This window comes from Durotheca rogersii (genome assembly GCF_024521655.1).
Source record: "Durotheca rogersii strain YMJ 92031201 chromosome Unknown GGS23scaffold_48, whole genome shotgun sequence".
Taxonomy (NCBI): Eukaryota; Fungi; Ascomycota; class Sordariomycetes; order Xylariales; family Xylariaceae; genus Durotheca; species Durotheca rogersii.
Window position 1 is genome coordinate 69,636 of NW_026251279.1, and position 13,653 is coordinate 83,288.

At 54.5% G+C, this 13,653-nt stretch overlaps 6 protein-coding genes across 6 annotated transcripts; 3 read left to right on the forward strand and 3 right to left on the reverse strand.

Moving 5' to 3' along the window:
• Nucleotides 1–138: 138 nt before the first annotated feature.
• Nucleotides 139–2,397, reverse strand: GGS23DRAFT_589149 (SGF29 tudor-like domain-containing protein). Its single transcript, XM_051517600.1, has 3 exons — nt 2,113–2,397; nt 1,046–1,415; nt 139–955 (listed from the first exon to the last, which is right to left on the reverse strand). The coding sequence occupies exons 1-3, from the start codon at nt 2,116–2,118 to the stop codon at nt 159–161; spliced, it is 1,173 nt and encodes a 390-aa protein (XP_051367391.1). The 5' UTR covers nt 2,119–2,397; the 3' UTR covers nt 139–158.
• Nucleotides 2,398–2,570: 173 nt separating this feature from the next.
• GGS23DRAFT_589154 (mannose-6-phosphate isomerase) lies at nt 2,571–4,598 on the forward strand. Its single transcript, XM_051517601.1, has 2 exons — nt 2,571–2,910; nt 2,988–4,598. The coding sequence occupies exons 1-2, from the start codon at nt 2,761–2,763 to the stop codon at nt 4,203–4,205; spliced, it is 1,368 nt and encodes a 455-aa protein (XP_051367392.1). The 5' UTR covers nt 2,571–2,760; the 3' UTR covers nt 4,206–4,598.
• Nucleotides 4,599–6,191: 1,593 nt separating this feature from the next.
• On the forward strand, nt 6,192–7,206 carry GGS23DRAFT_400266 (uncharacterized protein). Its single transcript, XM_051513574.1, has one exon. The coding sequence runs from the start codon at nt 6,404–6,406 to the stop codon at nt 6,938–6,940; it is 537 nt and encodes a 178-aa protein (XP_051367393.1). The 5' UTR covers nt 6,192–6,403; the 3' UTR covers nt 6,941–7,206.
• Nucleotides 7,107–8,290, reverse strand: GGS23DRAFT_589160 (putative 40S ribosomal protein S24). Its single transcript, XM_051517602.1, has 3 exons — nt 7,918–8,290; nt 7,531–7,778; nt 7,107–7,409 (listed from the first exon to the last, which is right to left on the reverse strand). The coding sequence occupies exons 1-3, from the start codon at nt 7,998–8,000 to the stop codon at nt 7,330–7,332; spliced, it is 411 nt and encodes a 136-aa protein (XP_051367394.1). The 5' UTR covers nt 8,001–8,290; the 3' UTR covers nt 7,107–7,329.
• A 60-nt stretch (nt 8,291–8,350) lies between these two features.
• GGS23DRAFT_400156 (FAM86A protein) lies at nt 8,351–9,988 on the forward strand. The gene is made up of 2 exons (XM_051513573.1): nt 8,351–8,894; nt 8,994–9,988. Exons 1-2 carry the CDS (start codon nt 8,640–8,642, stop codon nt 9,786–9,788), a joined length of 1,050 nt encoding a protein of 349 aa, XP_051367395.1. The 5' UTR covers nt 8,351–8,639; the 3' UTR covers nt 9,789–9,988.
• Nucleotides 9,989–10,192: 204 nt separating this feature from the next.
• On the reverse strand, nt 10,193–12,676 carry GGS23DRAFT_608071 (Metallo-dependent phosphatase; the record flags this gene model as incomplete). Its single annotated transcript, XM_051520150.1, has 5 exons — nt 10,193–10,605; nt 10,691–11,096; nt 11,257–12,057; nt 12,116–12,171; nt 12,409–12,676. The coding sequence occupies 5 exons, from the start codon at nt 12,674–12,676 to the stop codon at nt 10,193–10,195; spliced, it is 1,944 nt and encodes a 647-aa protein (XP_051367396.1).
• Nucleotides 12,677–13,653: the final 977 nt, after the last annotated feature.

A 13,653-nucleotide genomic window follows, 5' to 3' on the forward strand; every position in this document is an offset into this window, starting at 1 on the left:
TCAGTAGAACTCTTACTGCCCCGCGTATAGCTCCGACCCCGCTCATTCTCGCAGGGCCCCGGGGACCGATACCCAAACCGTCTCTCCAGAATCTGTCAAAACTCCGACCACCTCGAGTCGACCCAGAGAGGCAAAGGTCGCCCCCCCCCCCCCCCCCCTCAGCCACGGTACTCCACCACGTGTCGACGGGTGACAGCTTGCATCGTGTTGCTGCTCTCTTCCCCCTCGAACTTGAGGTTCACCTTGCCGTCGCCATCCATGCCCATAACTTCGGCCTTGTAAAACGTCGTAGTGTTGGGGTACAGCGCGAGAACCGTCCTGCCCGTCTCGAGCGGTGGTAATACGGTGCCCTCCTTCGGGATGAGGATCATACTGCCCGCGCTGGTCCGGAAATCTTTCTGGTGCCCGTTCTCGTCCACGTCCGCATCTAGGACCCGGTACCGCCGCGCCTTGCCCTCGCCACGTACATCTTGGACGATGCCCAGGATCCAGTCCGTCTGCTCGTTGTTCGTCGGCTTCGGTTTGAAAGCGACCTCGTCGTCCTTGGCAAACGCCTGCTTGGTGCGAATAGAGTTGGATGATGGGCCGGACTGCGGTTCAGCGCTGCCTGCTTTGGCTGCTGGCGTTGATCTGTCTAACCGCGGGGGCACGGAATCGCGGTCGCCCTTGCTACCGCCACCCATCCGACGAGGTACGGCAGGGTTGGGCGACGGGACCGGAGAGTCGCCGGCGCCGTCAAAGTCGTACAAGGAAGAGGCTGCGGCCGACTCCTTGGCCCGTTGGGCGGCCACCCGAGACGTGCTCGACTCCTGCTGTTCCTCTTTAGCCTTTTGCACCGCCCGCAATACCTTGAGCTTCTCGATGGTCTCGATGAGATTCTGGCTCGCAGTTTCGTTAAATTTAACGCCTCTGCGGAAGTAATTGTCCAGTTTTGTATAATCTTCAGATGTGAGGGCTAAAATGCGAGATAAACCTAGTCAGAACATTGACGCCATCACCGCCGTCATCACCATAAAAAGAGGTGCGCGGAGACGCGGGAACCTACCGTTCTTCTCCTTCTTCTCGGCCATACGCTTCTCCTGGTCGCGAATATCGAGAACGTTCGCGCTACTGTCGTTAAAGGCGTCGAGAACGGCGGGCATCTTCTCCCTGATGTCCTTCCACACGCTTAATTCCTCGCCATGCTCGCCCACTTCGCTGTTACGATTAGGACCCCTGCGCTGGTTCCCGCGCGAGGACATGACGGCCTGAGTCGGCAGCGAAGCCGAAGGCCCGCTCTGCCCAGGCTTTGAGGCGGAGGGTCTGGACTTTGAGGCTCCGGCCGTTGGTTGGGGCTCCGCCTCCGCAGCGGTATTGCGACGCCGACGGGTACCCGACGGAGAGTCCCAGGCGGGTCCGAGGTCACAGGATAGCCGCTTCAGTTGGGTAGGTAGTTTCATGTTAGCGGTAATCGCGGTGGCAGTGAAGTGAACGAAGCAGTAAATCTCATCGACATCAAGGGAGGGACGTCGAGTTGTGTCTCCCAGATATCTCTCAATCTACACGACCGAGAATACTCTAGGGGCACATGATGTATAAACCCGGACAGAGCAGAAAATTGATAGGAAGACAAATGCGGACAGATAAATGCAGAAAGGTATAGACGAGTGACACGATTGCGTAGCTATGTACCAAGTTGATGGGGGAAACATTGTGAATTGACCTACAGAATTGGCAAGTCGAGTCGGGAGTCGATGGTAGTAGCAGTCAATAAAGGAGGCAGTAGTAGAGGTCGTAGCCCCAGTAACAGCTATGGCAGCTATGGGGAGGTTGCTGGTTACTCAACAGTGGGAGCCGAGGATGAGAAGGAGAGGGCGTGAAGGATTCAGGCAGGTCTAAGCAGTGTCAACACTTAGGTGGGGAGACGGGACGACGAAGGTCGCTCTCCAGCCAGAAGATGACGAGGCGCAGGGACGATTACTAGGAGGACTAGGTATTGGTAGCTCCTAGGAGGGAGTGAGGGAGGATGGATGGGTGGATGAGAATAGGAAAAAAAACAGAAGAAGGGAGTTCTTTGAAGCAGAAGGAGATAAAAAGGTGCCTGGGGCGGGCAGGCTAAGTTGAAATACATACATCCATTAGGTGAGGCGGAAGGTTATGTAGGAGGTACCTACAAGCATGCGAAGGGGGTTGCGTAGACGGATGTTACGTAGCCCCTAGGACATACCGACGATACTGCTATAGGTACGCAAGCCGTAGCGTTAGGCGTAGAGGCAACGAACGGGTGCCGGAATTGAGGTTCTTCGAGGGGGGTGGACGCGCCCGATTGGCGTGGCGCATGGCCTGGATCTAGGTTGGACGGTTATCGCGTCTTGTTCAGGGTTGGGCGATGAGCCGCCGCCAAGGGGGCGGTGAAGCCGATAGGACTGGCAGAATTCCCGGGTTGGTTAACGCAGGCGGTGAACCGCCGGTTGCAGCACCTGCCTTGCCAGTAGCGCGGGGTAGCTAGGGCCTGCTCCACCTTAGCACCTTATACCAGGTACCTAGGTAAGTACCTCATCTGGGTACCTAAGGTACCTAACCTCCTAGCGGTAACAACATTCCCTATAGGTGGCATTCTACTGGATGCCAAAACCCACCGTCAACCATACCCTCTGACATCGTCGCCCACGGATTAGACACGCCACAAGCCTCGAGCTCTGCTTCGAGTCCCCGTCCTCATCCCCATCCTCATCCTCACCCCGATCCTCGTTGCCGTCGTACTAGCCGTAGTCGTCCGATATGGTGTTACCTGTTCCTTTGATACGACTCCGATGTGGGGTGAATTCCTACGACTGGGGCAAGATCGGCTCTGAGTCTGCCGCAGCTAGATTTGCTGCGGCGACGCCGTCGGATACCTTAGCCATCCAGCCCGACAAGCCGTACGCCGAGGTGCGTACTCATCCCCGGCGCGCGTATCCCTCCGTAGTAGCTAACCCGAGAGCTATTCCGCCTTGCGGCGTGGTCAGCTATGGATGGGTACTCACCCCTCGAATCCCTCTAGGGACTTTAACTCTGGTCGAACCCTTCACGAGCTCGTCGAGCAAAATCAGATGTTACTGGCGCCTTCTATAAAAGCGAAATACGGCACCAAATTGCCCTTTCTCTTCAAAGTGCTCTCCATCAACAAGGCTCTCTCCATCCAAGCACATCCCAATAAGAAGCTTGCCGAGCAATTGCATGCCAAAGACTCCAAGAACTACCCCGATGATAACCACAAGCCCGAGATGGCTATCGCTATCACTGACTTCGAGGGTCTCTGCGGGTTCCGCCCACTCGGCGAGATCGCGCATTTCCTATCATCCGTTTCTTCGTTACGAAAATTAATCGGCGACGACGTCGCGGAGGCCTTCATTACGACTGTCAAGAGCCAGGAGGGGGATACTTCAACCGAGTCGACGGCGCAGAACAAGAAAGCCCTCCAGTCTGTCTTCTCAGCCCTCATGAAGTCACCGGAAGCGGAGATCTCGTTAGCTGCCGACGCACTCGTCTCGGAAGCCGCGAATAAAGGCAGTGAATTCGCCGATGGGGGGGTCGAGTCTACGAGCGGTGTGGTCATGTCCGAGTTAATCGTTCGGTTAAACCAACAGTTCCCGAAAGACATCGGCCTTTTCGTTCTGTTCTTCCTCAACTTCGTCAAGCTTTCCCCCGGGGAGGCCCTCTTCTTGAAAGCCGACGATATACATGCATACGTATCGGGAGATATTATTGAGTGTATGGCGGCGAGCGATAACGTCGTCCGAGCGGGGTTCACGCCCAAATACAAAGACGTACAGACGTTAGTCGATTTGTTAACGTACGAATACGCTCCTATCGAGGAACAGAAGATGTCGCCTACCGAATACCCCTACGTAGTGCTCAACCGTGCCGCGTACAGTTCTGGCTCGGAGGCGATACTATACGACCCGCCGATCGAAGAGTTCAGTGTGATCAGAACCATCCTCAAGGGCGACAAGTCGAAGGCCACCTTTGATCCCGTCGACGGACCGAGTGTCGTGATTTGCACCGGTGGCAAGGGCAGGATAAGCGTGGGGCCGAAGTCCGAAGAGATCAAGGAAGGTTACGTCTTCTTTGTCGGCGCCACCGCAGAGCTGATTCTAGAGTCGGAAGGTGACCAAGAGGACGAGTTCACAACTTTCAAGGCGTTTTGCGAGGTCGAGGACCACAGCAACGGGGCACAGCTGTGAAAACGAAAGGAACAGAAAAGGTATCTTGCTGGGGAGAATGGAGTAATAAGCTAAGCATAGCGACACTAGGGGACCGTTATGTCCGGGATATATGTGAGGCGAGGCGATACGCTGGGATCTCCATAGAGTGCTCCGGGCGGGGAGGAGGGCTTGAACGATACATTTAGCCGAGTAAAAGAGAGATACCGCTGCCGCCCGTAATGTTCGCCGATCCGGCGTGCACGACAGAGACATCGATTCCCCATTAAAAGTTGATTCTGACCACCCCCCATGCCCTTATGAGCAAGGTTGCCCCCACAGCCAGAGTTGATACGATAATCCACAGAGCGACGCTTAGTCTTGGGAGACAGCAAGGTTGCGTCGGCCTCACCATGTCCTCGTAGAGAAAAGAGAAAATAGGTGGGGACACCTTGGAAAGCATTCAACACCATGGGACCTAAGGCAGATACACCTTATCAGGTATGACATATTCGCCGGCAGGTGTCGGGAGATCCCGCCGTAGGCAGTAAGACTATGTACCTCGTTTATCCTCGCGCCCTCCGCTTAGGAGACGGTCCGGGCCTGGCTATATATCTCTCGAGGAGGTTACGGGACGCAGATGGTTTAACCACTAGGCGCGTGAAGGTCGAGCGAAGAGATGGTGGATATTTATGTTGGGTAGGTAGGTAGGTATACCTATATAGAAGTGCAAAATAGCTAGGTATCTTGGGGGTCTATATATTCTCCTGCACGCTTACGTACCTGCTGTCCGCTCGGGTCCTCGACGCTCTTTGTACGATGAGGGTTCTCACGGGCTACGACACAACCGTAGGCCGACCCGAGGAGCACACAACCTTACCAGAACCCTTGGGGGTCTGTCTGCCCTCCGAGGATATCCATGTGCTCAATGTGGCCGGGCATTAGATGTGTCTTAGCCAGGTTCGAGATCCGGGAAGAAGAAAGCTTGACGGTGGTCTGGATTTTACATCTTTCGAGCAAGCACCCCATGACGGAGTTTCACTTTCATCCAGAAGCAGGCATGTTATTAGGTAGAGATGTAACAGAGGCAAGCTGAAAGCGTGTTGAGGTAAGTAATTTAGACGTCCCGGAGCAGGACCCGCCTAGTGGGGCAAATAGAACGTCCATCAGAAACCGTTGGGTTGGCCTAGGTACCTAATTGCTTGCTTTATGCAGGTAGGTTTACTGAGTGCCTCCTAGTAGGTACCTGCCCCTAATCTGAAGGGTTTCAGGGAAAAGGATCACGCTCCAATTAGTACCCATTACCTCCTAACGTATTCTGGGCACCTGACTTGTTCTCGACCACCCCAGGGAAGACGAAGACGGGAGGGGCCAGGTGGAAGAGGGAGATGAGGGACCCTGTTCTGGATCCCGCCATGATCGATCCTGGCCTGCACGCATATGCTGCCCACCAATGACACGTCTCCGTCCCCGTCGATGCAGCTCACAACCGCGACGAGTATCCACTGTCCGGCTTCTCTTTATCGTGAGCCCAGTAGCCAGCCGTTCGCGAATCTACCCCTCGCTTTCCGACGCGCCACGAAAGCATTCGATACTCGGAGACATCTCGCGTGCTGCCAAGGATAGAGTCATCGTTTTTCCCTGCCAGAATCGATCGATGGGTGGACAATACCGTTGTGCCTCCCCTTGCTCAAGCGTAATGACGCACGTTGGGAAATGCTTCTTCGTCCAATCGATGCCGGGCACCTACCTTCCGCCCATTCCGGGAGCGTGCACATATGGCTGTAGTGAACGTGTAAGCCTGTGTGCCTCCTGAAGGATAGGACCGACAGACTGGAGACGGCCATCGTAAAAGTCCCTTGTGAGATGCGTCCCGGAAAGCGATAAAATGGCTGGCGAGACCACCACCCCGTAGTCTGCTAGGTCCTCTGATGACAAGTAGACTCTTCATCTTTCTCCTTCGCCCTAATCCATACGCGATTTCCCTACAGGTTAGGGAACCCCCAAACTCGCGTCTTGCATTTGTCCATTTTTGCTCCTCCGCGCCAATCCAACGGTCTTTGCGATAGACGCCTAATAGCTCGTGAAGAGCGATCCGCTATTGAGCCGGGCTCGATACTTGGATATATAATATCTCATCACCTGCTCCCTTCTCGGATACCTGCTCCGTGCTCCGCCGGTATCGGCCGCTGTCCGCAAGAGAGAATCGAGGGGCCACAAAAAGAAACCAAATTACGACAATGTTGGTGATCGCGTCCTTCGTCACCCTGTTGAGCCTCGCGGAGGCGAGCCTGAAAACTCCACGAACCCCAACCCCTTCCGGCCTAGGTCCGTGTTCGGCAACCACACCAACAGTGGAGGCAGCTATACCCGCAAAAACGGCAACAGTGAATATGAGCTTCTACCCAGTTCCGCGGAACTCATCAAGCTCAGCCCGGCAGTCGACGACGGCGCCTATCGCCGTCCAGACCCAGACCGCGGACCTACCTATAGATGCCTATGCGTCCATATCCGCCGGAACCACAAACAACGCTCCGAAGGTCACGGCGTCGCCTGAGCTTGGTCCTCCGGGTGCCAACTTTCACGAGATAGGCGCCAAGTTCGTGCAAACGACTTATTGGAAGTGCGTCACATTCTCCTTAGAAACCCACTGCGGGTGGCATGAGCCTATACTGGATGCCGGTGCTGGGAGGATCGGATGCGAGGGCGGTCGGGCTGCGCTGCGGGCCGGTGTTGTTGCCGGTGTCGTTGCCGGTGGATTAGTGTTTGGCATGTGACGCTTGCTCGAAGGATGTCTCATTTTTTGCGGGTGCCTTTATTATTGTAACCTCGAATCCGTGCTGTGGGAAGAAGATACCTGGGGATACTGGAGTTTGGGAGTTAGTAGACACGGGTGGAAAAATAACGGATCTAGCCTCGTCCTGATCTTCAAGAATAAGTCACATGAAATGCAAGACGGCCGTTGCCGTAACAACTCCTTGATTTATGCTATCGTGGGGAAATCATCAAATGCATTCCGTCACGCCTCGAAAAAAGGTGCCGGTACCATGTCGTGCCCGGTTTGTATGTAGGACGCAGAAATCCATTTTGCGTATAATGCACAGAGCCAGTGCCGAAGCCGAGCCAAACCCACTCCGCAGAGACCAGAAAACCCAGAAGCCCACGTCTATTTCTCCTTCTTCGCTTTGGCGCCCTTGACCTTCGCAGTACCCCGCAGGGTCTTCTGTCGGTTCTTGCGCTGCTTGCCTGTATTCGCACCGTCGTGTTAGCACCTCCGCACTTAGAAAGGTGGGTAGAAATGGCCCCATATGCCCCCGGAAGCTCTGAGATCGCGTAGGAAGGGAGAGCCGGGGATGCGGCAACGTACGCTGCTGTCTCGAAGCTCGTTCGGGCTTGGTTGCCAGACCGACACGGATCAATCTGTACTGAGGCTCGAACTTCTTCAATGCCTCGGGGGAGTCGTAGATCAGGGCGAAACCTGTCGTCTTGCCGCCACCGAATTGCGTTCGCAGGCCGAAGACGGAGACCTGCTCTTTCTGTGCCTTATAAAGGGTCGACAGCTTTTCCCGAAGCTGCTCCTTCGAGATATTCGGTCGGCCGGGGTGCAGAATGTCACTATGTTAAGAACCGCGAATTAGTTAACTGGTTCGGTACTGCTGGCTGATGCTTCCCTCCGGCGTGGATTAGGGGCGAGAAATCGGCGGCGGCGCGGCAGAAATGCGTCGGGGGAGACGGAGCGAGGAGATACACGTACACGACCATCTGCTTGCGGCCGAGGAGAGGGTTGCGAATGAACTTGCGGGTTCGCAAGGTGACGGGGGTATCGGAGTCAGCCATGTTCGCGACGGAGAGGCAGACTGCGACAGACTGGACCGCGATGTTGCTGCTGGGTGATGGGATTTGACAGTGAGACTTGCACAAAAATTCGCAGTTGAGGTGGAATGTTGTGTGATTGATTGGGGTTTAGAACGGAATGGAAAATCCCCATCCGTGGGCTGTCATGCTTGCCCGCACAAAGCGCTGTACTTAGGCGAGGTTAAAACCCTAAGAAAGGTTGAGAAAGGGTGCCTAGCTCAGGCGTGGGTCTTGATTAGATAACAGACACTCTTTCCGCCACGCACGTGCCTCGGCCGCAGGTACACAAGTACCTACCTCTACCCTATTACCCAGGGTGTCTCCGGGGGTATTTCGACCCGATCTCGAGCATTTCCACCGTGGCCCTTAATGATGGCTTATTAACCGTTAACTGCCTACCTACAGACATTCTTACCGGTAACCTACCTACCGACTTACTTAATGCTGCCTTCACAGGGCGGCATGGGAGGTGGTATTGAGCGGCGATGGAGAGACAGACCCCTAACACACCGAAGTAAAGCAACTTGATGCTCCGAAATATAAACTAAAGAAAAGGAATTTTCCTCGACTGTCTCCTTCAAACGTATCAGAAGCCGACTGAGTACAGATAACCCACCCAACATGGTGCTAGACACACCTGTGTCTACAGATACTGCCGGCATCGGTCGTTTCTGTCGCCAGTATCTGCAGCTAGAATCGGATCTGGACTATCCTCCACCCGTCCACCTGCGAGATGCTCGTGTCCAGGATATCCTCTACCGTCGCATATTTGCCGATGGTGCCCTCCCTTACCCCCCTCCTCGGAGGTATCAGTTGAGAGTTTTGAAGGAGCTCGTGTCAAGAGTTGAATCGAGCATCGAGGACTGGGATCTCTATGTAAGGAAGCGCATTTCTCACAGAAGTACCTAAAGATAACCCTCGTTGCGCGATGGCCTTTCTCGCCATGGATCCAGGGCTGATTCCTTACCGTCTCAGGGGGTTTCGGAAGACTTGATGGCTGCTCTCTCCCATCTGCTCGCTTTCCCGCTCCCGTCGGAAGCCGTGGCTGTGCAGCAGAAGTCGTATGTCACGTACTCTCTGCCAGCTCTTGACCAGTCGAATAATCTAGATTCTCCCCCGGCTCAGATCACGCTGCTCGAGTTCCGTCATCTCATTTCCGCCGCCGGGACAACCGGATTGAGGACGTGGGAGGCAGCTCTCCATCTTGGGAAATTTCTCTGCGCGAATCCGTCCTTCATCCGGGGGAGGCGCATTTTAGAGCTAGGGGCCGGCACCGGGTACTTGTCGATACTCTGTGCCAAATTCCTAGCCCCTACCCTGGCCATCGCGTCCGATGGTTCCGACGATGTAGTAGCAAACCTCCCGGAGAACTTCTTCTTAAACGGCCTCCAGGAATCAGGTCTAATCCGGGAAATGGACGTGAAGTGGGGGCACGCTCTAGTAGGAACAGAAGACGAACATTGGAATGGCGGCAGGCCGATTGACACTGTTCTCGGCGCGGACGTCACCTATGATAAAAGCGTCATCCCGTCTCTCATTGGGACGATGGAGGAACTCGTAGGGATGTTTCCCAAAGTTACTATCCTTATCGCGGCTACCGAAAGGAGCCGCCAAACATTCGACGTGTTCCTCGGGGTCTGTGAGGAGAGACGCCTCAACGTAGAAGACATTGGCCCCAAAATTCCGCGCAGGCAGGACCAGGAAGGTCCATTTTACAATGACCATGTACCGATTAGAATATGCAGAATAACCAAGTCGGTAGAATTGTAGAGCTGCAGTGTGTCGCCGTCGTCTACGATTGTACGCAAGGAGGATGAGAATAGAGCGAGACATGAAGCCGAATAGAACAAGAGCGACATCATCAAGTTGCTCTGAGCCCGAGTGCCAAGGATACGAGATAGGGGGTACCTCTGTGACTTAGGAATTGGGTGTCCCCCTTTAGAGAAGAAACGGCGGGGCCAAGGGACATGTCACCAAAATTGAGAACCGAAGTTATTCATGAGGCCTCTAGCCCATTCCTGAGGCAAATCTATTTTTCTGCCGACTAAGCCCCCTATCCTTTCCGTTCGCATCCGTTTATCATGAAGTCGTACTGGGCGTAAGAGAGTTACCGTCGTCGCGATAACATACATATCCCAATCATCCAAGATGAACGCGATACGTTGAACGCTCTCTCACTTGTGCTCGCCGCCGACGCAGATGATCCGCCCTTCGACCCTGGGCGCGATAGCCCTCGTCCAGTCGACTTTGAACTCGCCATCCTGGAGCTCGTCCCCAACCCGGCATTCTACCCCCGCGATTCGCGCCCACTTGGAGAACACCCTGCGCATGACCTGCATCTCCTTGTCGATCATTTCAATCTCGTTTGCATCCCCCTGGTTCTCGTGGCTCTCATCGTCGTCATCGTCAGTTTCCTCCGTCGAGACGGCGCTCACCTTCCGCTGTCGGATCTTCTGCGGGGTCCAATTATCCCACCCGGCGCCTTCGGACCGCGCCGGCAGGCTCTCTGAGCTTGGGGCGGAGGAAGGGTCGTAGTGAGTATGGCTGGCGTTGACCCTTTGCGTGACAGAGTCCCAATGGCGACCCACTGGATAGCGCCATGTTAGCCTACTCGATCTCGAGCACGTTTCGGGATGACGACAGCATCAAGTAAGTAACTAGAGAATCCTTACTATTTCCCCAGTACTTCCACTGGCCCATCACCCGAAGCGACATGAAATACTGGCGGAGCATCATGGATATCAATATTCCGTTCTCCTCGGATACAATCTCCTCAGCCTCACCGCCCTCTGATTCAATCAAGAGGCTGTCATATCCGTCCTTACCGCGAGCCATATAGCCCCGTGTCACGAGGACATATTTTCTAGCCATGTCGACTGGCTCGCCTCCTATCGTCGCTGTGACTATCCGGGAGCCGGAATCTCTACGGCCGTCAAACTCGAAGGTGATGTTAGAAACCTGAGGGAACCGGCCCTCAAGAGCTGGATACTGTGACAGGCCATTCTCTAGAGCGTCCCATATGGCTTTGCCCGTAACTTTGATCACGACGACGGGGTCTTCAAACGGGAAGCAATTCATCTAGGTATAATAGGTATAGGTAAGCTCAACAACCAACGCCGCTGGAATACCCCGAAAAAAAAATCAATGTCGCTCTAAGTGTTTAGATACGACATTTGCGAATAACATTTCGTAAAGGGAAGACAAGAATAGAAATAAGAATAGAAAAGAAGCTGCTCACGATATCTTTCAACAAGATGGGACCTGGGGGATAGATCTGGTCTCCGCGGACCGTGCCCGACGCCATCATGCTGCAATCTCCCGAGTAGTAATGGCGCATAATATCGCACACCCAGTTGGCTATATTGCTCTCCTTCAGCCGGACGGTGCGGAATCTGGCGTCGAGAGGGGCGGCGGTGAATCCGATAGGCTTTTGAAGGGTTGATTTGAGGCTTGCTGTCAACCTTTCAACCAGCTCGACGGTAGGCTCGTGCGGTGGGATTGCCGATGTGACATCTCGCCTTACGATATCAATATCCCACCGGCCCGAGTCGTCAGCCCGCCGCCTCGCCTCCAGGTAACTCAGCTGCTTGAAGTCAGTCCCCGAGCGTAGGACATGCGTCCCCTTAATAACACTATGGTTATAGTAGTGGTCGTGGCCGCCCAGAATGATGTCAATGATGCCATCGGTCTGTTCGGCCAGCTTGTTGTCGTTAGGCTCTCGCATGTGCGTAATGGCAATGACAATATCGGCGCCCTCGGCTCGCAGCTGGGGAACGAGCTCCTTAGCCGTCTCCGTGGCGGACCTGTAGATAAGGTCGGGGGGGAGATTGTTAATTGTGGCTAACCATTCGCGTTCGCCGAGCCCGAGCAGGCCGATCTTGATGCCGTTGGAGGCGGTGATGATATGGGTCTTGCTGCAGTTCCCAATCGGAACGGAGTCCCCTAAGGCGGGGTCCAGAACATTCGCGATGAGCCAGGGGAACTTGCACCGGGAAGATAGATGTCCGAATTGGCGAACCCCAAAATCAAGATCGTGGTTCTAGACGTCGCCTATAAGCAGCCGAAGTCACCTAGCCGGGCTGGGTCGTAGTACATACCCCTAATGCGGCAGCGTCGGTCCCGATCTTGTTCAGGAGAGGCACCATGTGATCACCTGCCAAATTTGTCCGATCAGTTACGCCCAGTCTCACCGGCCATGCTCATACTCGTAACAGCAGCGGTAATAATGATACTGATAGGCAATTGCAATTCTGGTTATAGAGAAAAGAAGTGCGAGGTGCGAGGCCTCGAGCGTCGTTCCCGGGGTGGTAGGCTGTCGTAGGGCACTCAGCAGAAGGGTACGAGTTTGAGCGGGAAGGAATTCCGCCCAGAGGCGGATCGCGAGACATACCTTTCGTAACAGAACTCTCCAAGCTGGGATTGAACGCATCCCCCGAGAACAGTGTGACCAGGTCGGGCAGGCCGGCGAACTTCTCGCCATCCCGGTAATGTTTGACGAGGGTCATGAAGCGAGCGACGCCACCCACCGGCTCGCTGCTCGAGGGGTCGAGATGGTAGACATCATTGTAGTGCAGGATTCTCACGTCCGGGGGTGCGTCGTGGGTGCCCGAGCTGTACGTGACGGACTCGTCGGGGGGCGCTGCCTTCTTCTCCCCCATGGCGACGATTGGCTCCGGGAACAAGAACGTACAGAGCGCTTGGCTTGGTGCGAGTATCAAGGAAACGGTAAATCTACGGAGCAGAAAGAAAAACGGAGGGGAGGAAAGGGAATTGGCAAGGGGGGACCTGGGTGTCTAAAAGGCGGTATACCGTCGAAGCAGGCGAGGAGAGAGTTGACAAAGATGAGAGCTTCCATACTGATATTTTTATTGCCTACCTCCTCTTAGTGGAACTCGACACGGGCAGCGCATTTCATGCCATGCCGGTATGCAGGTGGTAGGTAGGTAGGTAGCAAGGTGTGGTATGTCAGGTAGGTATACCTACGTCTACCTGAAGGTATACCTACCTGACATATGCGTGTATGTAGGTACAATTTGCTGGCACCAGCGGCCACCACCAACGGCCAAGAGAGCGAGACGGATTTTCGGGTTGAGGTCGGAGGACTGGCTCTTTTATAATTCATTCCGTTCCTATTATCCAGCACTACTCGGCGGGTATTTCGGCTTTCTTTTGGGGAAAGGTCCTATTCATCTCTGTTCCCCTCTTTGTATTTTTCTGCTTCGTTACTTGTGAGTGCTATGACCCCTCAGGGATCCTCCACTCCCGCTAGTTCTGTTGGCCGCGTAAGTACCGAATGCAGGCCCAGGGAGCGGAGCGGAGCGGGCTCACAACGTGGCAAATAGGGGCTACTCTGTTGATAATCCGCTGGGCTGAGCAACGTAAGAGTGAGGAAAACCCTCCCTAGTCTCATGTGTATGGATCCTGGGAAACGGAAACCTGATGTACCCAGGTAAAGATAAATACCTATATGTTACGTAGCAATTGAACCAGCCCTTATATGCCTACATACCGCAAGGCGTAAATGTAGGCGTCTACGTTTTACGCGACACTATACTAAAAGAAAGAAGAAAGAGTAAAGAAGACAGACAGACAGAGAGGAGAGAGAAGCTACCTACGGCTTACTTGCATATTGCCG

Bases quoted from the DNA above. Each gene is read 5' to 3' on its own strand.
- GGS23DRAFT_589149 (XM_051517600.1), bottom strand. The intron at 956-1,045 runs GTAGGTTCCCGC...CTCGCATTTTAG, and splicing joins CGAGAAGAAGGAGAAGAACG to CCCTCACATCTGAAGATTAT.
- GGS23DRAFT_589154 (XM_051517601.1), top strand. From the start codon at position 2,761: ATGGTGTTACCTGTTCCTTTGATACGACTCCGATGTGGGGTGAATTCC. The intron at 2,911-2,987 runs GTGCGTACTCAT...CGGCGTGGTCAG, and splicing joins CCGACAAGCCGTACGCCGAG to CTATGGATGGGTACTCACCC.
- GGS23DRAFT_400266 (XM_051513574.1), top strand. From the start codon at position 6,404: ATGTTGGTGATCGCGTCCTTCGTCACCCTGTTGAGCCTCGCGGAGGCG.
- GGS23DRAFT_589160 (XM_051517602.1), bottom strand. From the start codon at position 8,000: ATGGCTGACTCCGATACCCCCGTCACCTTGCGAACCCGCAAGTTCATT. The intron at 7,779-7,917 runs GTACGTGTATCT...TTCTTAACATAG, and splicing joins GGCCGCAAGCAGATGGTCGT to TGACATTCTGCACCCCGGCC. The intron at 7,410-7,530 runs GTACGTTGCCGC...GTGCGAATACAG, and splicing joins ACGAGCTTCGAGACAGCAGC to GCAAGCAGCGCAAGAACCGA.
- GGS23DRAFT_400156 (XM_051513573.1), top strand. From the start codon at position 8,640: ATGGTGCTAGACACACCTGTGTCTACAGATACTGCCGGCATCGGTCGT. The intron at 8,895-8,993 runs GTAAGGAAGCGC...TTACCGTCTCAG, and splicing joins TCGAGGACTGGGATCTCTAT to GGGGTTTCGGAAGACTTGAT.